Source organism: Poecilia latipinna, unplaced genomic scaffold (assembly GCF_001443285.1).
Source record: "Poecilia latipinna isolate Pla-1442-1.1 unplaced genomic scaffold, P_latipinna-1.0 Scaffold1436, whole genome shotgun sequence".
Lineage (NCBI taxonomy): Eukaryota > Metazoa > Chordata > Actinopteri > Cyprinodontiformes > Poeciliidae > Poecilia > Poecilia latipinna.
In genome coordinates, this window is record NW_015114052.1 from 45988 (window position 1) to 68429 (window position 22442).

At 38.7% G+C, this 22442-nt stretch overlaps 1 protein-coding gene across 10 annotated transcripts in view; it reads left to right on the forward strand.

The window, feature by feature from the left end:
* Positions 1-22442, forward strand: part of LOC106962587 (pleckstrin homology domain-containing family A member 7-like) — an 86139-nt gene that overhangs the window by 32136 nt on the left and 31561 nt on the right. For 7 of the 10 annotated variants that reach the window (XM_015057079.1, XM_015057080.1, XM_015057083.1 and 4 more), the window contains 8 exons: positions 2218-2301; positions 8163-8274; positions 9373-9477; positions 9781-9853; positions 10307-10407; positions 16071-16249; positions 18041-18454; positions 18630-19170. In XM_015057079.1, the coding sequence (XP_014912565.1) occupies positions 2218-2301; positions 8163-8274; positions 9373-9477; positions 9781-9853; positions 10307-10407; positions 16071-16249; positions 18041-18454; positions 18630-19170 (1609 nt within the window). Of the gene's footprint in view, positions 1-2217; positions 2302-8162; positions 8275-9372; positions 9478-9780; positions 9854-10306; positions 10408-12671; positions 13218-16070; positions 16250-18040; positions 18455-18629; positions 19171-22442 lie in introns of those variants that run through there. The other 3 variants (XM_015057081.1, XM_015057089.1, XM_015057088.1) reach the window with 2 other exon arrangements.

The following is a 22442-nucleotide window of genomic DNA, read 5'->3' on the forward strand; positions in this document are numbered from 1 at the left end:
GTGTTGTCGGGGGGGGGTTTCTTTTGTGTGTGGGTTTTTATCTTGTGTTTTTTTTTTTTCCGGGGGGGGGGGGGGGAAATGAAATGGCATTCCAGAGCTGAACCATAGATTTTAACTTTAGTGGTTGGAACATCGAGAGGAGGATCACATGGTTCTGATTATAATTTAAGCTTCTGCATTTTTCTGTGGAAATATGTAGAACAAGATGCCAGTCTGTTCTCAGGTTACCTGCTTCTCACACAGAGGCAGCCCTACTTTATCTTTGAAGCAAGCGCTGTTTTTTTTTCTTTTTCTTTTTTTCTTTTTTTTTTCTTCTGTTGTTTTAGAAGGTCAAATTGTGTTTTCACATGCTAGGTCATTTCTCTTCATATCTTGGAATGAAGTAAGATGCCCTCTTGTAGATCAATACATGCCGAGGTGCCACTCATTCTTTGCATTTATCTGGGTCAAAACAAACTCAGCTCTCACACAGCAGTGTACAAGTGGAGATGCTGGTTTGCTGAGACAAATTTCCCAGAAATTGGCAATTTGCGAAACAGAACAATTATTTTTCAGTATAAAATGCATAACATGTCCTTTAATATTATTGGTGGTAATAATTTACCACCAATAATTTGGAAAGAAACGGTTCCAAATATTAAATCTTAAATTTATTGAAAGTAAAATGACTTTTCAAAGAGACTTAAGTGATCTGTTGATCATTTATTTTCTTTGAATTATGTATCAAGCGCTATATAGAAAGGTTTTTGAGGCAATCATGTTTTTTTTGTTGTTGTTTTTTTAAATCCATCTACATAAAACAGTCTGTTACATCAGGAGTGCGTCTCGCCCTGTGTAGCAGAGTGCTTTCTCGCTTTAAAGAAAGCTATGGCGCTGTAAGTAAATAGGCCTACTGTGCTGCAGTGCATGGCGAATGCTGCAAATTCCATGACAAATAGTTCAGAAATAATGCGTCTAAAACAAAAGCCTAAAAAGAATCCAGATTCCTAATTACCAGGAGGGAGGAATGCTGGTGCAGTGCTTTGTGTGCACAGTGTGGCTCGGGTTGTTACAAGCTGTTACCGCCTTTGAATGAAGCCCGTGTGCAAATTGTGTTGTTGTTCTGTAAATGTGAACATGGATATATCATGAATGCATGTGTTGTCAATATGATGCCAGCGTTTCGTGTCTGGGCGGGTGTGAAGGGGCTGCAGCAAAAACCGTCTGAACTTTCGCTGAAATGTCAAGTTATAAGTCTCTGCACTCTGTTCAGTTGGATTTCCCCCCTCTTGCCGCATGGTGATGCAGAGGAACTGCTCTGTTTGTGTCCTGCTGTGCCTTTATTGGATTGAAACTGAGCAGCTGTTCTTTAGAGGATTCTATTTTTTCTAATGCAGCATGATATATCTCTGAGTTCTTTGAAAAAAAATATTGTAAGTGCCTTTCATTCAGCTTGTGAATTAATGCCCTTCAGTCAGGTGGTGCACAGGAATAGAAGGATAATTGCGGAGAAAGATAACAGAGTCCGGGGAAATTAAATACATCAAGTGCAAAAGTGAGACATAGAAGCGTCATTTGTCTTCAACTCTCTAGATTATTTCATCTGCTACATACTGTTAATTGCAATCGACACAAATATGTTTCCAACATATTGCTTTAAATAATGTTTTGTAATTCTCTTCTGTGCATTCACAGTAGTACTAGAAATGTGGCACTAAAGGATTGTGTATCTTGAATAGCTGCAGACTGTACCTTTAAGCACATTATTAAAGCCTGACTAGTCTGGAAAAAGTACACTATACAGGTTTTGGTTGCTGTCGTGTTTTACTTTTTTTGTTTTTTCATTTGACAACGAAGCTTTTTTAGATTGTAATATATTAGTTTCGGAATACTTTAATCTGCAGCATTGGTTCTGGTTCTTACACTGTCTTGCAACAATAAGATGGGTTTATGCTCTAGTTAAAGCAATGAATGGCCCCATCTTGTTGAAATCAATAAAGCCCAGTGAGCTGGATGAGGGAGATTGCTGAGCCCTTAACTTTCTCTAAAGGAATATTTGCTGTAGTGCCACTGTAGACTTTTCAATGTCCGAGGAGAGAATCTGGATTTGTCGCTTTAACCAGTCTAATAGCTAAAATAAAAAAGCTATAGCTGATCATCCAGAGACTTAATTTTATGTTTTATGAAGTACTCATCTGGTTTCCTCACTTGACGGCTTTTTTCTGGTTTTGCCTGCAGCCATAATCTGAGGAGCACGTCGTTTCGGCATCCTGTGACTGGACAGATTTCACCTGAAAACATAGAGTACACCTTACAAGACAGGTGAGATGTTCTTTATTCTGAAAACCTTAATGTACAAAGCGCATATTTATAAAACAAAACATGGAAATGGCCGGTTATCCCCCCCCTTTTTTTTTTTTTTTTACTCCCAGTTATAGGCCACTTACAATCTGACTGTCAGTAGCTGTTTCATAGTGAGAATAGGAGGAAGGATTGGCGCGCTAACTTCATTAGTCAAACTGAACTTATTCTCTACTGTAATGACCCTTATTACTGTAATAATGTGACCCCAGTTTTGGATTTTGGCAGTTCATTAGCTTTGTTCTTCACACTATTACCTCATTAGTTGTGATCATAATGACACTGCAGTGAAACTGCAACTAATAAGTGTATTTGGATTTTTTTTTTTTTTGTATCCACAGTAATGAATGTGAATGATCGCTGTGCCTACATATGACAGTGATTGTCATTTTTGCTTTCGGTAAATGGCATCTGGACTGAACCGACATGGTTATTTTCTAGTCACATCAACAACACAAAGCGCTTTTACACCGAATCCCCATTTACTCGGCCACATTCATATATGTTCGCACATTTATATACCAGTACTCAGACGGCAAGGCAGCTTGCTGTCAATTTTCTTGCTTAAAGGGTAAATTGATATGTGGACAATCACAGCTATTTCTCCAAATTGACATTGTGTTAAATATACTAAAATAAGAATACTGGATTGTTTTCATTCCCCACCACACACACTCTTCTAGCATGGCAGATGGGTATACTGTTGTTTTTATGTACTTGCATAAAGCTCCTTCTGGAAACCCATCAGTGATATATGGCAGGCTTAGAGCTCAATATAAGACAGCCGGTGTGTGATTTTTATTTTGGGTGGTTGGAGTCATCTGATGCATTGCATGCATTTAAACATTCCACTGTGGGCAAAGGAGAAATCAGTGAGACTTTTGGACATTCATGAAAAGTCGATGTAGGATTTCTCTGCGATCCTCTTATGCCTTAAATTATGCACCCTCATCCTTAGATTAGTCCACTTACGCTGCGTATTTGCATATAATCTGAGTGGGGTAAAAGGTCATGTTGTTTCACTTAGATATTGTCATCATAAAAAGAATAATACTTATTATAGCACTAGCTGTCTCCCTATTACACACAACATAATTGGAAAGCCATAGAAAGGCAAAAGCAGTTTGTAGCAGTCAAATCTAACAGTTGAAAATAGGTATTGTTCTTAGAACAGCAGGTTTGTTGCCAAAGTCATTAAATAGTTCTCAACAATACAAAAGGACAAATAAGAAAGTCAAAGTAACTTGCTTATTCAGCAACAAGAGTGGGAAGAAAGATATGCTGCAGAAAATACTCCTGGAAATGTTCCTTACCTTTAAGACGCCTTAAAAATAATGTACTGCCTCATTTTCTGTTCTCTAAGGTAAATTATGAAAACAGATTTTATTTAGGACCACAGGTGGAGAAAGTGTATTTTAAAGTAGCATTTTATTGCGTTTTCTCTTTAGAAAGCTACTGTATATGGTACATCAACTTCTCTTTAAATCATAGCAAGACGAATGGTCATCCTTCACTTCAAAGATTGAAGGTTTGATTCTCCACCAGAGAGTAGGAATAAAATTCAACCCATAAATAAAGTCCACAATTATAACAGCAGGCAATACATAACTAAATGAGACGCTGTGTAAAGCAAGAAATATTTGCTGCACATTTGAGATGCTGTCACGTCACCAGGGAGCAAAATCTCTCACAATCTGTCCAAGTACCACTGATACTTCATAGTTTTGAAGGCAACTACATCTAACGAGAAACCTATCAGTTCATTATTTTTCATTCATGATCAGTGTTTGAGACAGTAATAAAATAATGTAATAAATAGAAGCGAGTTGAGAGAAATGTATTTGTTAGGCCCTTAGAAAGAAATCTGCCAGTGAAAGACAGATGAGTTAAAATAAAAAGCCTGCGTATACACTGTGAAAAAATGTAACGTGGTCAAACCACGGGAAGACTAAAAAGGCTCAAGATGCATCAGTTTTCGTGTTCATACCGGAATGTTTACAGTGTTGAAAACATGACTTTATGTTGTTGTACTCCTGACTTTATGTTTATGGTGCTTATTTAAACATGTGGAGGTGCATATAGAGCCATTCAGAGTGAAAGGTAAACTCATTGCTCTGCAAAATATGTTTAATTAAAGTATGTTTGTGTTATCTTCAAAATTGATGCGAAATGTTGTTTGTAATCATAGCAAATTTTAGTGATTAACTCTGCATTTATTAAGTTAAAATGAAGTTTCCATGAGTTACTACGCTCACAGTAAAAAGGAAGCCAGAGTTGTCCCTGGAGGTTTAAATCCGATTGAGGACGTCTTGAGGGGAGGTAGCAGCTGGTGGAGGCCACAAAAAGGTCAATGAACCTGTGTTTTACTAGCCAGAAGCCTTGGACTTCCTTATAGATAATTACACTGTGATTGGCTAATTATCTCCTTTTATGTCCACCCAATGATCAAAAGGATCTAAAACTGTCAAATACTCGGTCGTGTCACTTCAGTCATGCCCTGACAAGCCTGGAAAAGCATGGACAGCTCCTCTCTCCCTTCTGCTCAACACTTCATGAAATATTGACTTGGTCTTCCACATGGCACAACAAATCTCCTGGGAAACTATTGCAATGACCGCTTCATATAAAACGGCTGCATCCGCGAGTTACAAGAGGGAACATCTTGTAAAAATATTGGCAGCAACCCAAATTGAGAAGGTATTCTGCCTTTTCCTTTCCTCTTCAACTCTCTATTCTGCTTTTGATTCGGCTTTTGATGTCAATCTCTCTTTTGATGGATTAAATTAAGTCATTTATTTTTGGCATGTCAGACTGCAAATATAATAATAATAATAATAATCATCAATTTAATTTGTACCGCACTTTTCATTAGAAAAAATCTCAAAGTGCTATATGTTCAATGGAAACACAGCTAATGAGAAAATGCTCTTTAACACGATGCTGTTTGTACTGTCAAATCTTAAATAAATAAATGAATTATTAACATCAATTATAAGTCTTGCAAAGAAACCAGAAATGGCTGTTCAGAGATTTACAAAAACTGGAGATATCAATCATCTGAGAAAATGATGATTTTCTCATCATTTACTGTTAACATCATTAGGGATGTTAACATTAAGCTCCTGTTATAACAGGAGTGGAGATGCTGGGCTGCCCTTAATTTTGCATTTTGCAGCAGTAGATTTTATGTCAGGCAATGAGAATTATATTCTTCAGATTTGACAAAATTATACACTTGGAAATTTTTCAAATTTTTCTTGATACATTCCCTTTAAAAAAAAAAAAACAAAGACTAATGCATCAGCTTAAAAAGAAACAACTCTCAGTTGCAAATGACTTTGGTTTGCACTAAGTGGATTTCTAGATATTTTTTCACCTTTACTCAAAAAAACAAAAGAAACAAAACTAAAACACATCTTTTTCTTAGATTTATTTTACTTCCACCTAGAAGAGTGCAAGTTGTCTGAACATTTACTGATTAAATCTCAGTGATTTCTAAAATATCTGCTCCTGCCTCACTCTCTCATTGTTATGTTCAGCAAATTAAAATCTATTGTTACAATAACCAGTTTTCTGTTTAGAAGATCTGATGCAAGTCTTTGAAAATACGTGATGTAATATTGTGTAAAGATGCAATAATTATAACCAGTAATTTATAAGACGCTGTTGGTCGGTGGAAATTGCCTAATCTTCATCTCATTATAGCTCTGAATATAGTATTTATTTGCATTTGTTTTCTGGTAAATACTGTGCACTGCAGAAGTTTCCATTGCCTCACAAAAGTTTTTTTTTTATTTTTTATATAGATACTTTTTGTGCTCTTTAAACTTTTTTCTCTTTGAAATTAGAAAAGTGGATGTATTTTATTGTGATTTATTTTTCTCTTAGATAAGAACAAAGTAGAAAATAAGCATGAAGTGGAAGAAAATGAGGGCAACCAAGTTTGTGACCAACAGTCCATCTGTGTATTATTTCATCCAAGTATAAATGAATCTGTTCTGTGAAGACCTCAGACATGTGTCAAATACCAACAGCACCGTGAAGATTAAGAAACACACCAGACAGGTTAGGGATGAATAAAAGTAATATCTTAAGCTTTGACCATCCCACAAACTGCAAACCAAGACATAGCTTTCCATCTGAACAGGCAGGAAAGCCAAGGAGAGTATTAATCAGAAAAGCAGCCATTGTAATTCTGGTGGAGCTGCAGGGATCCACAGCTCTCATCGGCGAATCCGTCAGTGTTAGAGCCAGTTGATGAGCACTCCACAAATCTGAGCTGTGAGGAGGAGTTTCAAGAGGACAGCTATAATTTAAAATCAAGGTGGCAAGAAGGTACTCGGACTGATAGAGAAGAACACAGGAAATATGTGAAAGAAGAACACGTGGTTAGATGAGATTAAAATTGGAACCTTTTGACCAATATGCAAAACGCTACCGTATGTTTGGCAGAAGATTAACACTGCTACTTCACTCTTGACATACTACATTTAATGCCAAACATGGTAGTGGCAGCATCAGGTTTTTTGTCTGTTTGTGTTTTGATGAGGACAGAGAGCCTGACTAAGTTAATGGAAAGGGGGAAGAAGCCAAATACATGGAAATTGTGGAAGAAAACCTGTTAGCGACTCCAAAAAAACAAGAATAGAGCGAAGATTCAACTTCCAGCATGACAAGGACCCCAAACATGGTTCTAGCAACAGCTTTTTTATTATTATAATGACTCAATCAAACTCTAGATCTAATTCTAATTGTAGAATCTGAAAATACTTCTTTTCAGATTACCTTAATTCAATTTCACCATTTTCAAATTTGCAGAGGAACAATATTAAAACTCTAGTCTCCACATGTTGTAGAGAATTGGTAGTTATTTAGATTTCTCTGCTACCGATTTATGATAACAACAGCTGTTAAAAATATATGTATTTATTAGTGAGAGTTTTTATATAATGCAACTAAATAAAGCCTTTATGTAATGTCACAAACTGTCTTAAAATAAGTCATGTTCTGGTGAGAACTCTACTTCATTAAAACAAGATGTTGAAAGAACACTGCAGTCCCACTCGGCTATGTGAACTATGTTATCATTATTCCTGGGATTTTCATGAATGTGTTAATGTGAGGTTTTTATTTCACAAATGTTAAGGACCATTAACACTGAATAAAATAAAAGGCAAGGCTAAATAAGATCATGGCACAGCTTTTATGATCTGCACCAAAAGGTGGCCTGGAGTTGCTCCCAAGACAAAAAGAGCAGGCAGCTTTACCAAAGTTACACAAATACAATTAGAGACGTTCATCCTTTATGTTGTTTCTGTGTTTAATTAGCCAGTGCAGCCTGCAACTCTGGAGCTGCTAATGGTAAGAATGGCTGCGGTCCAAGGATTCTCCTCCTTTTAAAATCAGCTATATTTTCAGTCAGTAAAAATTATAGATTCTGCTTGAGCCTTTAAAAAAATTAAGAGTTTTGGAGATCATATAAGTTGTGAGTTAGATAATTTGCCCAAACAATTCTGTAACATGGGTGTGTTTTCCTCTTGTTTGTTTTTGCATTGCATGTTTTCTGTGGGATATGTCCAAGTACCGCAGAGCTGTTTCCACTCCAACTAAAACATCCTGCTAAAGAAGCCATTGGCTGTGACAGGTCTTGTGTTGGTGTCAGGAAACAAGTCACATCCTTTTATATGTGAAAGCTCAGCACATGCCTGGTGTCTCTTTTTCACCGCTCGTCACTACAGGAATTAAGAAAGCACATCATTATTCCGGGCTCCTCATCCTGTCTGTGCGACTCATTCTCATTCACACTGTGCTGTCAACTGCAGGTTAGAGTCCCGCATGTCCAAGCTCATGGCCAATCAGAGGTCACCCAGCATGGTCACAGAGTCCTCCAGGGCCGTGACCCCTGCTGCAGTGGATGTTGCCTCAGGATCAAAGGTGAGCTTCATTTTACAAGGAATTAAGCTGATGCACGTTCACGTTTTGGTGTCATTTTGTGGTTTGGTTTACTAAAGAGCTGCACGATTTTTAAGGCAGGTGACAAAAGTGATGATTTTTCATCTTCATTCCACGTTAGGAGAGAGCTACCCAAAATACTTTTCAGAGAATCCATGTGAAGGATGTAGCAAAGTCATTATCGAGCAATCAGAAAAAAATTAAAAACTTTTTATGCATGACTATAATATATGCCACAGTCAAGTCAAGATACATTTCTCTATCTTGTATTTAAGCAAGTTGGTTGGTGCTATAATGCAAACGCCTCAGATGTGATCTTTCACCTGCAATGACTGCTTTTCTGTAAGCCCCATTCAGATGTAAATAATGAACCATAGGTGTTGTCAAGAGTTTGTCGTTTTCTTTTTTTTTCTTGTTTGTTTTTGTTAATGAGTAAACCCAAATACTGGCAGATCAGGATTATCAAGAAATCACCTGTCTTCAGCAAGAAGTAGGCTAAAACACAAGATGCATCAAAAAACAAATTCAAGAACAGATAAGAAAGAAAGTGATGTATTTCAGTTTTTAAAGCGTTTAACCAAAATTCGGAGCCTTTGGGAATCAAGTAATCCACACCTCTAAGAGGTCATCAACAACTCATTCAGGAGGTCAGAAAATCTGCAGCCCTGTGAGCTTTACTTGGGTCAGTTTAGGTCAGTGTATATAATATTCAACAACAAGAAAAAGATTGGGAAAAATCCATGGAAGAGTTCCAAAGGAAAAACCAATGCTAAGCAGAACAAACATAATAGCCAAACACATCATTTCTAGTTGTATGCACCTGAAAAAAGTGCAGGAGGAGCAACTGAATAAATGAGATCATCCTTTACAAAATTGTTATTTGTTGTTAACTCTGTTTATCTTGATGAAAGACTAGGAACAGAAGAAGCCTGTATGGAGTGAATGCTTTTTCACAGCACTGCATATGAACACAGTTTTGCTTTGTTTGTCAATGTAATCCCACATAGGTAAAATCAATTGACCTCCTTTACCCAAGCCGCCACACAATTAACTGTTCACGGCTCTCTTTGCTTCCCTTAGACCTCTAGAGGAAGCGGGAAGGTGCACAGCTTTGGCAAGAGGGATCACGCTATTAAAAGAAACCTCAACATCCCAGTGGTAGTAAGAGGCTGGCTCTACAAACAGGTGAGCACAAATTCTCCTCACATTTCACAAAAGTCATGAAAGGGATAAAAACACAACAGCTACAGAAATGAGAAAAATCTAGAATCTGAAGCTTTTTGCATTAAATTCTGCAAGACAAAAAAAAAAAAAGCAGTGGTGTGCAATTATTGCTTTAATGATATGCACATAGCCTTCCCCCACTCACTTTTACTAACAAGCACACTATTCCCAAGCTGCTTCTTAATTAAAATGTGACTTGAAATTCTCTCCTGGAAGGAATACCTCTAACCACACTGCTCTTTATTCTCCCCCCTTCACCTCCAGGACAGCTCTGGAATGCGGCTGTGGAAACGGAAGTGGTTTGTTTTGTCGGACTACTGCTTGTTTTACTACAAAGGTGAGTCTGTGAAAAGTGCACTTTGTCAGAGTTTAAAAGACAGCAGTGAAGTAAAGCGCAGGGACCCTCAGCGATCTCCTCTCCTGTCATCTAGAATAATGCCCCTCTGTTATTACCTAGGTGGCATCCTTGGCTTTCATCCACGCTCAACTTTTCCTACCTTATCAACTTGAAGTTCTTTATTACAGGATTTAATCTCTGCTAGTGTTGCCGTGGACTCAGGCTCTTCTTCTCCATTAATCTTCCTGAATAATAGATAAACCGCAAGCCCCATTGTGGCACATGCTAGCACATGGCCTCGTAGAGACAGCTGTCCCCCATGACTTATGTCTCACTCATTTTCCTGCTGTTTGTGAAGCTGTAATTGCTCATAAACACCACACACAAGCTTTAGCCTGAAGACACTGTTTGAACAATACTCTATACTTATGTGCGTTTCTGTGTTTGGAACAGACAGCCGAGAGGAAACGGTGCTGGGAAGCATCCCTCTGCCCAGTTATGTCATTGCACCAGTGGAGCCAGAGGACCACATAAACCGCAAATATGCCTTCAAGGTAACACAGAAGCGGAATCGGCCCTGATCTGTTTAAAGCTGTCCTGAACGTGTGTAGCTTGGAAGGTCGTTCAAATTGTAGTTTTAAGTCAAATTCACTCAAGTAAATTCAATATTCAGCTTTTATTTATCTGAAATAAGTGTATTAGATCTTTGATCTCTACTTATTTGTATTCTCCCATGTTTTGAATCCAGCTCAGTTGTTGTTTTTGGTGTCACAGTGGATTGCTCAGTAGTAGATCATCTAATCAAGTTAGAACTGCAGGCTAATGCATAGTCTGCATTATTTTTGCCTAATATGAAGAGAAGGCGGGATCAACATTTTTAATGTGCTGCCCATGTAAGCACGTGTCAAGGGCAGGCTGCAGGATTGTAGCCTTCAAATTGAAATGAATCTGCAAATTATGAACTTTCTGCATGAAATTTGAAAGGAAGCATACATTTATTTATTGATTTATTTATTTAAAAACAAACATTACTCCTTCTTACAATTTAGTAATTTGCTTTATATATAATAACAATTTGAATAAATGTTAATCAAGAAAACCAAGCAATGATTTACATGTGTATAGCAGTGTGCTTAATTTTTTATTTTTTATTTTTCTGAATCACACCTTTTAAGATTGTTGGATGACGAGAAACAAAATTTTATGAGGTGATAAAACTAAATACATTTTTTGACTAAATTCCAGTACTCATATGCAGAGAAAAATGGGCACCTTCAATCACCTGACTAACACCTTCCCTACTCTGAACAACAATGCTAAAGATCCAGCTAAAGGCACTTTAGCAAAGTAATTAGGAAGAGCTGAATACGCATAAGCATGTTTTTTTTTTTTTTTTTTTTAAATGACTATCGTTATCACCACGGGCAATGTGGAGAATTAGATGGAAACATGAACTTAATCTACTTTGGAATAAAACTATAACACAACAGAATGTGGAAGCAAAGTGTTGTACATACATTTGCAACACCTTGATTCCAATACAGCTTAAGCATTCTGTTGTAGATTTGCTGATGTGCTTGGAATTGGTGTCGTTTTTAAATAACCAAATTAGAAACCGAGCCTTAGCATCTGGATATATTGCATTGCATTTAATTAGTAGTACATATTGACTAGATAGTTGGGAGTTATCATCAGGTGGTCTGGTGGTTTCATGTGTATGTTCCTCTGAAAGTCTTCCCAGTTTCTTAGGTGCGTTGATTACAGTCTTTCTTGGCAACATTTCATTTGACTTAGAGCTTCATATTTGTTACATTTGGGAAAATGTATTGCTGTTGTTGAATGCGTTCCGCCTCTCAGCAACATCTATTTCTGTCAGATTTACACTTGATGTGTTTTTGGAAATCAAATAAGATAAAGTAAGGGTTAAAATGTGCACCATTTTCACTTGAGAATGGGTTCATGAGAAGGATTTGATTAGCAACAACACAGTGATGTCGTATTCATGGTCAAGTGAGTGTGTAGTTACATTTCTTTCTAAACAAAATGGCATGTACTTACCTTAGCATGGGATTATATACTACATACATTTTTAAAAGATATTTAACATGTCTTTTCCTTACCTACAAAGACTTTTTTTTTTTTTTTTTTTTTTTTTTTAGCTTTTTGGGAATCCTGCCCCTGTGTGCCAACGTTAGGCAGTTTCTCTTTTACACAGAGGTTGCAGTGAAGAACACGGGTGCCTGAATGTTTGATCCACTGTTTCAGCTCCAGGCCTTTCTGTTGCAATCCTTTCAACCTCTTTGTACGTTTTTTTTTTTTTTTTTTTTTGCACTTAGTTTCTGTGTGTAAATGTGTGAGTGTGCACACAGTGCAGATGTCTATGGGATGTGTCTCTTGAGCTTCGCAGCATACAATGGAATTTGTATGATAATTGCAGCTTTTGAAATATTAATTTTACCTTCAGCCTGCTCCCACATCTCCTCCCCCTTGCTAGTCGAGGAGTATGTATATATGTACTGTGTAAGGTTAGATTAGATAATGAGACAAGGTTCTGCTCTACCACCTTGTACTGAACAGCTCCTTCAACCTCCTTCAGCTTTTCTTTGAGACACCAATATATAAGGGTAATTATCTGACTAGCTTGAAATATCCTTCACTGTTCAGGATGCATGACCGAAGCTTAGTGAAAGGGATGTTACTTAATGTTAAAGCTTTGAAAATGTATTGTGATTTACAAAGAAAAAAACATAAGGCAGTAGGAAAAAAAAATAAATAAATCAAACGCAACATCGTGCAATAGTCTTGAATATTCCCTCATTTCTTTATAGTTTGTTTCCAAGAAGTCGAACCTTCTTGTGATATTTTAAAACGCTCTTGATCAACAGTTCCTCAGGCTTTCCTGAAGGTTTTTCAAAGCTTTTCCCTTGGACTTTGGCTGCCTTTGTATTCAGCTTGAGTTTATTTTTGTTTGATGAGCCACTTAACTCTGACCTGTGAATTGTTCAGGAAGGAAAAAAAAAATAAAATAAAATAAAAAATACCTTGGCACTTTGTCAATAGCAACCTATCACAAATATATAATTTTGTTCCCACTTTTGAAGCTGAACTGTTCCCCATTCTTGCTTTCTGTGACACCACAGCTGGATCCATTTTCTGTTCTCTCGATGTGAGTCAGCACTGATCAGCTGTAACTTCCTGTTGTTTTTCTGTTCTCTTATTTTTGCTCATCTCGCTGTGTTTCTCTCATTCCCTGTTGGTCAATTGCCTTCCATTGTGATCCGGTGTGTTTGCGTGGGCGGAGTGAGCACTGTTCTCTGCGGGCGGCCGTCCTGAGTCACACAGGCTTCCTGTCTTGCATGAATAGGTATTTGATTTCACTTTAGCCTCATTGGTAGAACACCATCCTCACCTCATTTCACTCCATATCCTGCCACTGGCCACTGAGTGCGCATTTTCAAATGTGCATTTAGGCCTTACCATAAGCAAGCATGACTGCAGCGAGTCATCTGTGAGACAATGCCAGAGTACATCCGACTCTAGTCAATTTCAGTATAGTTTGCCTGCAGACAAACAGGTCTCTTGTTTGCACTTAAGTCTCTGTCTATTTAGACAGTGGCACATTTGTTTATTATTTTGGTGTTGCATCTGATTAAATACAAAAGATTCCGACTATCATTCGGATAAGAATTTGGGCACAACGTTCATGGAATACAGTCATTTGAGTGAAGGTCGATGCTTGATTTATTTAAAATCCGAAATCCTGCTCTGTGACGTTGGAAACGTGGGATGTCCTGGTATGTTCAGTCATCTATGTTCCAGCGAAAAAGCCAGTGTGAACTGTTGGAAACTGGCCGGCCCAGCTTGAAGCTTATTTGATTTGCTGATCACATTCAGCACTAACAGTATCAATTTCGGAGGCTCTGGTATTTGTCTTGTCATGTCGCTTGTTCCTTATCGCTTTTCATCATTATGGTTGGGTGGTTGGCCCGGTTCCATCTGTGTCTGCCACTCTTCTCTGCAAATTCATTGCATTTTGTTGTATTTATGTTGCCATCAGGAATCGATCTTACGCTGTATGTGCAATAAACTTGACTGTTTGAAAATCTTAGATCCACTTTTATCTTATCATGTGAGATATTAACATCATTCACACAGTGTTTTACTTAACTTCAACCATTTTTAATAGGGCTACTTATATTCCACATTTATCGGCAACCATGATAGAAATATATAATTAAAATATTTTTTTAGCTCTAGTTTTATACTTACTTTGTCAACCTTTATCAGAGTACATTTATTTAGTGTGTGTGGGGTGGGGGGGAGTTTTGGTAAGATAAAACTTAAGATGAGGCTCCCTGAACTTTTTTCTCCAGAATATTTTTTTATTTACACAGATCTCCGCCCACTACAGCACTGAAGTACAGAATAGACTTATAAATTTGGAAATAAGGCTAATAAGCCTAAAATTACAGTGGTTACGGTTTAAAAGCAGACTGTCACTCTAAACTGCAAGAGTGAATTTTAAATTAACTGAGCCCACCCTTACTCCTCAGTGTGGGAGAAAGGGCCTATACTTTTTTTCTATCATTATTATATGAACAACTACCTGAAGTGATGATCTGTTTTCTATCTCTAAAAACATTATTGCTTGTTCTCCTCCTAACTCCACCTTTAGTTCATCTTCCAGGGTCAGTTTTGGTGTAGATTTTTACCAGCTTTTGTCTAACATGCATTAAAATAAAACACAGGAGAGGGGATAACGTATAAAGGCAGAGGGTCAGAAAAAGGAGGAGTTTCTTAAAGAAACAGGCCAATTTCAAGACGTCAGATTTCTTATGTTTGATATGCAACAGCAACGACCGAAGATGACATACTTTCTTAATTGTGCTATAAAATGGCACTGTGTGTCTGCAAAATAATACCACCCCTTTTACTATGGCAGATGATCTCTAATGCTGTGAGCCTGTTTCGCTTCTAGTATCAAATGCAATCTAGGCATTTTAAAAATATGTTTTTGTGGGCGGAAAATGTGTTTCAGCAGGACAATGACACCAGAACTAATTTCTATAGCGAACCTGGGTGGGCTCAAGAGAAAACGGCATATGATAGAACCCCGGACTCTGGATGTCCTTTTGTAAAGGAATTTGGTCAAAAATGCCTCTTTCTGAATGCCCCAACCCTGTGAAATATTAGAGGAGAAACTTTACCTTATCACATTTGCATACAGTGTGCCTCATATTGGCTAATAATTATTTTTTTTCTTAACATGGGATATCCTCCCCCACCCACCAAGCTGTATAAATGTACGCAAGTTAAATATTAAAATGTTCTAAACTTGTCAGTCAGCTACGCTTTAAATTTGAAGCATTTCATTAAACTTGTAGAGTTCTGTTATTTATGTGTTGATGTTTTAGCCTTTATTATTTTCTTGCATTTTCTGTTTAGCATAGAACTGGACCCAATAGGGATTCATCTTCTGAGGAAAAATAATGCGGAACAAGTTAATATGTTAAACAAAAAGTTGAAAAATATTACCGTGGAGACAAAAGTCCTAATATCAGACATTACTGATAAGCTTTTTGTATTTGTGATCTTCGTAAAGGGAGGTTAAATTAGTGATAGTATGTGGACATTTATAGCAGAGTGTTAACAATAGCTGCTAACAAACAACAACGGCTGTGAAATTGAGCCAGAAGCTGCTGATTGTTTCTTCGGTGTGGTAACGGCGTGGAGGTTGTAGGGCTCAGCAGCAGTATGCTAGCTATTGGTTATTGCAAATTTATTTCACCGCAGAGAAGCTCAGAAAGGCAGGTTGTTTTTTGTTTTACATTTATTTTCACAGTATGGGTATTGTGTGTGCTCTAAAACAGATGAAGTGAGCATATTCCGTTTTCTTTGTATTTTTTTTTTCTTGTTTGCTCCAAGGTTTGTTCTCTAGAAGTATTGCAACTACTTTGTTGGAAATCAAAGGGAAAACAATGTGTGTTGTCTTTTTTTTTTTTCCTTCCAAGAAGCAGCAAACTTTCTTATTGCTTCTGCTGCGGCGCTTTTACTCCTCATGTAAAAGCTCCTATACAATTTCTCGGCAAACTTCTGAGTTTAAAGGTCTCAGTGAAGTTTTTCACTCATCATCTTGTCTGACAGAATCAGGAAAAGAAAAATCTCTTATACCTTCCCTCTATTTTCTGCCCTCCTCTGATATCTCCCCTTTTGACAGGCAACCCACACTGGAATGCGCTCCTACATTTACAATAAGAACTCTGTGATTGGCTCACAGGCGGAACACTGCGGGATGCGGACATATTTCTTCAGCGCGGACACACAGGAGGACATGAATGGTTGGATCCGGGCCATGAACCAGGCTGCGCTAATGCAGCAGAGTCACACTATAAAGAGGTTGGTCCCGCTCCCTGCTTGCTTCTGTGATTGGTCGGACGTTTGCTGGCGCTAACACAATCCGTGAAGCATCGTTTCTACAGACTGGAAAGGGATTGAAGAGCTCTGTTTAAAAAAAAAAAAAAAAAAGTGTAGCATAAGAAGAAAATCTGTTTTAAAAATAACTATTTCATTCTTTATAACTAAAACTTGATATGGTGTTTTTTTTGTTTGTTTTTTTTTTGTTGTTTTTTTTCTTGGATGTAATTCATTTAGTTTTACTATAAAAATATCCTGGACTGCAAGCCAAACTCTGCCCAGTAACCCTGAGACACCATTATGTTTGGCTATGTAGTAAGCTGTGTTTGTCGTATGCAGTTAACGGTTGTGGTTATGGGAGTAGTCACAACTTTTTTTTTTGTTTGATTGTTTTTTTTGTGCCTACTAAACCTTCACAACGGATTGCAAAAAAAAAAAAATCTCCCGCAGTCATCCCACCCTTTTACAGCAAGAATGCTGCATCTATGAAAAATGTTCCCTGAACCACACTTATACCTCTGTAATCAGCCAGATGCACTGCTTCAAATCTTCTAGGCAGTATTGCCACCTGGAGACCAATACGAGTCAGTGCTTCAGAGCTTTTGTGTATTTTTCTTGGAAAAGGCATAAATGCTGTGAAAACTATATGGCTCCTGGAAGGTCATTGCTTATTTAGAAATAGCTATGTCTTATTGCTTTTTCACACCACATTTTAAAATCGATTAATTGTAAAAAAAAAAAAAAAAAAAAAAAACAATAAAGAAAGAAAGAAATTATTGATAGGTGGTTCTATCAGAGACAACAATTATCTGACCAAAGGTGTTTCATGAAGACAAATTGACAGTCATTTTATTGAATCACTATGTAATCATTGCTCTCCTCTGTATGTTAACCATGCCATTATGTGCACAGAAATATACTCAACTTCTCCTTATATCTGGCCTTGTTCTGTGACAGAAAGGGGCCTCATGACAAAAACCATCACAGTTTATTGATAACTGGGGCTATGTGGCCACAGACCAGTGAAGATGTCTGTGCTAATCACTGTCCAAAGCAACAACAGGCACAAGCGCATGAGAACTGGATCCGAGAACAAGGGAGGAAAGTGGCCTGTTGTGATGGATCAAGTTTACTTAAAGATCACATGATTGGCTGCATAATTGTGTGTTGCTGCTCTAGGTAACACATGGCAACAGGATACCTTATTGGCAGAGGCTGACAGGGGCAGTGTGATGCTTTGGGGAAGTTTTGCTGTGAAACCTGTTTTTCTGACATCTCCTTTGATGTTGGACGCTTGAACCGCATGTACCATTGTTGCTGGCTATTCACATCCTTTTATCAAATCAATATTCCCTCTTTCAGGAGGATAATGGACTCTACGACAAAGCAAAAGTAAAAGTGGTTCAGGGATGGTTGGAGGAGCACAACTCATCCTGGGGTGTGCTGGACAAATAAGTCCCATATCTCCTTTTTGCACTGCTATGTCTGATACCAAAGCACTACTTAAGGGGTCTATGGAGTCCATGAGTCAGGACTGTTTAAGGCTGCAATAGGGAGATTAACACACTACTAGGTACCTGGTCTGAATGTAATGGCTGATTTATGTATATTGCTGTCTGTCTGCTGTCTTGTATGCATTTCAGAGATAATTCTGCACTCCATTTATAAACTTCATCAGAAGAGGTTGATCGGATGCCTATCCATCTAAACCGTGTAATTAGATGTTCTACATCCCTGTTTAGCTTTTGCTAACCTGTCTCACGTTTTCCACAGAGAATTGGAGAAGTCTGTTCAGCAAGCAGTCCCTCAGACCAACCATGTCCACAATGCTCAGATCTCATCCAAGTCAGATGGCACTCACAGGACAGACAGAGGGGAAGCTCAGGATAACGGGATCAGACTGGCTCACGGGGATGAGGGGAGGTATGGTCTGGAGATCCAGGGAAAACCTAGCCATGCAGCCCCACAGGAAAGAGTTTCACCAGACTCTGTCGGCGGCGGACCCCCCCACAAAAACGGACAGCAGACTGTGATACAAGTGACTCTACCAACAGAGCAAAATGGAAGTGTTGTCTACCAAAGGGGCTTTGTTTCACGGACTGACTCGGGGAAGCATGTTCAGAGGAAAAATACTCTGTCTCAGGTGGAGCAGTGGGTCAAAGTTCATAAAAGCGACCCGACAAAGAGGTCAGTTGGCTCTGATTCTCTTTTAAAGAACATGAATGTGACAGTGTTGAATAAATGACTCCATCTTGTGGTTAATTTGAGAACTGCACAACAAATGGCCCCCTTTTTTTCCCCTCATTGTGTTATTTATAGAGAATTTAAAAGATTGTAATGTCATGTGTTTTTTCTGTCTCAGTGCTCCATCCGTTGACTACAACCTCCCTCGGCGGACTCCTCCTTTAAAGCCCAAATCCAGCACAATGGATGCTACTTATCAGTCGCTACCAAAGTCCCCTCGCCTCCTGTCTGGCAGCAGCTCCCCTCCAACAACATGCAACCTACCCAGTGACTATAAGTACGCCCACGACCGGCTGAGCCACTTCCGCATGTCCACCGACGAGCGAATGGCCACGAAGGAAGGGATGGTGTGGCAGCTGTACGAGTGGCAGCAGCGGCAGCAGTTTCGTCACGGCAGCCCCACTGCTCCCATTTATACCGGCCCGAATTTCACAGACTCCTCGTCCTTCAGGGTTACCGTGGAGATGCCACGCTCCATCTCTGTCCCCCCGTCTCCGTGTGAAGTGCCACCATCAGTCCCCTCCACTTTTAAACCTCTGTCCCCACGCAGGCCACACACGCCCTCAGACAGACGCACCGTCCGACCCCTAGACGAGCTGGGACTTGAAGACAGCACAAGATCCAGCTCCCCTGGCAATATATGTGCTCATCTCTCTCAGGTATTAAGCTGGATACAAACCTCTGATATTATATTTCCCAACAAAAAGTTTTCCCTCAGAATGTGTTTCAACTTCTTTACTAAAAAAAATTATTCTGACTTTTGTCCTGTTAAAAAATGATCCAAGTTTGCAACTCAAAATGAAATCTTTTCATGTTATTGACATGTTTCTCCTCACTAGAAGATGCAATAACATTATGGAGTGAACGGATTGAGGTTTTAGGGCCCATACATGGAGCACCTTATTTTAGGTTCAAATTGTACCACTTCATCACTAATAGAACTGGATTGTCTCTTTCCGTAAGTGGAGTCTCCACGCTTGCATCCCTGCTTGGATGCTAATGGAATCTCAGCAAAAAGATCTAGGTTGGCTCCATGAAAGAAGAATGTTGTGCTACTTCTGGCACAGGGCACCTGAACTCGAGAATGCACAGGAATCAGTAGCTAAAAAAAAAAGGAGAATTGTAAAGTGAGTCACATGGGATAAACTGCTTGCATGTCCATGGTGTGTGCAGACTATGAACTCTTGCACTATGCACAGATGCTACACAAAACGGATGAAACGTATAATGGGGAAAAAAAAAAAAAAAAAAGAAAAAATCAAACACAAACTAAGACACGGGCGATCAGCCCCTTCAAGCTCTGATGAGAGAGGTTTCTGAAGTGTCGTGTGTTGATTCTACAGACACTGGATGGACATGTCAGGTGGGAATTAGTAAACCAAAATCTGTTTTTGTATGAATAGAATAATCCAAGAACGAATCAAGGAAATCAAGGGCAGATTTGGAATCGTGAAGCTCATCGCTTGTTAGAGGGATTCATCCCCTCAATTTGATCTGTAAATAGGGAGCAGCTTCTTCAATGTGAGAAAAAAAAAACTGTGGTGGGGGAGTTCTCACAATGTTGTAACATTGTGAACCAGCATAGACACCCAGAGCTGAGACTTGTCTGTGTTACCCAGTGGAAACATGAGAATCCTTCTTTTCATTAATTTGCTGTTGCCGAGTCGTTTAAGCTTTAACACTGTAATACAGGCACACAGTAACCACCAATAGCCTCTCATTGGCATGGGATTGACGATGACTTTCTTAGGTCTCACACGGTGCACTAAATGACAAAGGTCTTATTCTCACGGTAGCTCGTGACGTCAGAATGCTGCGAGCTCGCACTGGGGGCCCCATGGGAAGGCTTTCACGAGAAGCCTGAGAAGGCTCCAACATTTCAGCGTGCACACTTTGATGGCCGTGTGATTCACAGAGACCACACCCACAGGTGGCGTGAGCGCGTGTGAGCGAAAGCTGGCTTCTGCGCCGTGCCTTAAAGCCAGCAAAGCGCTCAGACAGCACCGCCACCGCCACAGGAGACGGAGCGAGAGGATGTCCCGCAATCCACACCCTGTGCCGTCTCCTCACCACACCCTCCACATGTGAAAAGTTCTCCTTCTGAACCAGTACCACAGCTGCCAGCGCACACAAGCTTTACAACCAGCCCAATGGCTTTGCATAAGTAAACAGTGTCGTAGATGCTATCATTCACTTCAAGTGTCAAGACACTAATTACTACCACCGAACAGTGAGATTCACAATTACAGGAAGGCACACGTTTAACAAAGGCAACCACAGTGCTTGTGCAAAACAGCGGCGTTTGTGGGAACTACCTTTAGTCGGTGCCCAGCGTCTCAGAGGCTGATGGTGCTTAAGTAACGCTGAATGCCTCTGTGGAATATCATTAAGAAGTACAGTGTGTTTTATCAGTGGCTAATCCAATTTGCCCAGGGCTTCTCAGCATCCCATAAACATCTTTGCAGTATCCCAACCATCAGCACTGGTCTCTTTCTTCTGATCTCGCATTTAAATAAAAATCCTATTATACAGCAAAAAAACTGTGGCATGGGAATCTCAAAGGGAACGGCTTACAGGGCTTCTCTTGCTGGTAGCAAACAAATGTTATTTTAAGAAAGCAGGTTTGGTATAATTTATGTGTGGTTAATTAAATCTCTTGTTGTTTGTGTCCTTTTAAGGTTCTGTGGTGGGTCTAGGCTTTTTTGCTAATTCTGTGTGTTAAGCAGAAATGTCAAATCTTCCAGGCCCTGTAGCATCTGAAACTCGAGGCACACCTTGTTTCGAAGAAGAGGGAGAAAAGGATAGATGGAAAAAACAAAACTGCTGCGTAGGCCAATTTGTTTGCAGACTTGGAGGCAATAGTTTAACTTCGATTGAGTGTGATTTTTACCCCACCTTTAACACCTTACTGAAGATTACTTTTTATTAATTAGACATTCATATCTTTGACCTAAGTCTCTTCAAGTCAAAACTTGCTTAACATGGCTTTTAGTACCTGGTAGTGGGACATTTTTTAAATATTTCGTTACTTTATTTTGTTGTCTATTGTGCCTTTATCTAGATGCTGTTTTGTTCTTTGTGTTTTGTATGTTTTCTTTTATTGGGACCTGCCGTAGCAATTTCTAGTAATTAGCGAAAAAACGAGCCTAATTGAAATAAAAATAAAAAAAATTCTAACTGACACTGTTTTGTGTCATTTGACTCAAAATAGATAGAATTTTGTCTTCCACTGCGTCTCACATGACAGGTTTCAGAGCAAAAGAACACAAAGGAGGGCAGAGTTGTAGAGAATTACAGAGATGGCGAAACACTCAGTTCATACAGAGGAGGGCAGAGCTTCTAGTTAGAACTAGAGATGCCACCTTACTACAGGAACGCTTACTACAGACAAGTATATATGTTTTATAAAATATTTACCACCTATGACAAAAAAAAAAAAACATTTTCACTTTTCTGCTAAATTCAGCAACTGCACATTTCTTGTTAAGTAGCAAGTAGTATAAGATTAGTAAAATTAGTAGTATTAGTATTTTGAAATTAGTATTTCAAAAAAGCAGAAGACATCTTTCGAACAATAACAATATTTGTTGTTAATCTGTTGCCAAGAGATGAGCGCGTTGTCTGGTAACCAAATGCCACAAAGTAAGCATCTGACTTTTACTTTTGCAAAATATACCAGCTGTTAATTTCTTCTCTTAACAGACAAGCAGTATTTCAAAAGAGCTTGTGTTTTATGAACAATAATATTGCTTACTAATTTGGTGTTTATAGATGAGCGTTGTTTTCTGGTAACAAACTGCCACGAAGTATTAATCACATTTTTACTTTTGTGTTGAATGTCTGTTTTATAATATATTTACCACCATGGATGGTAAAGGAAAGAAAAACTTTCACTTTTCAGAAAACATAACTGCACAATTCTTGTTGAGTA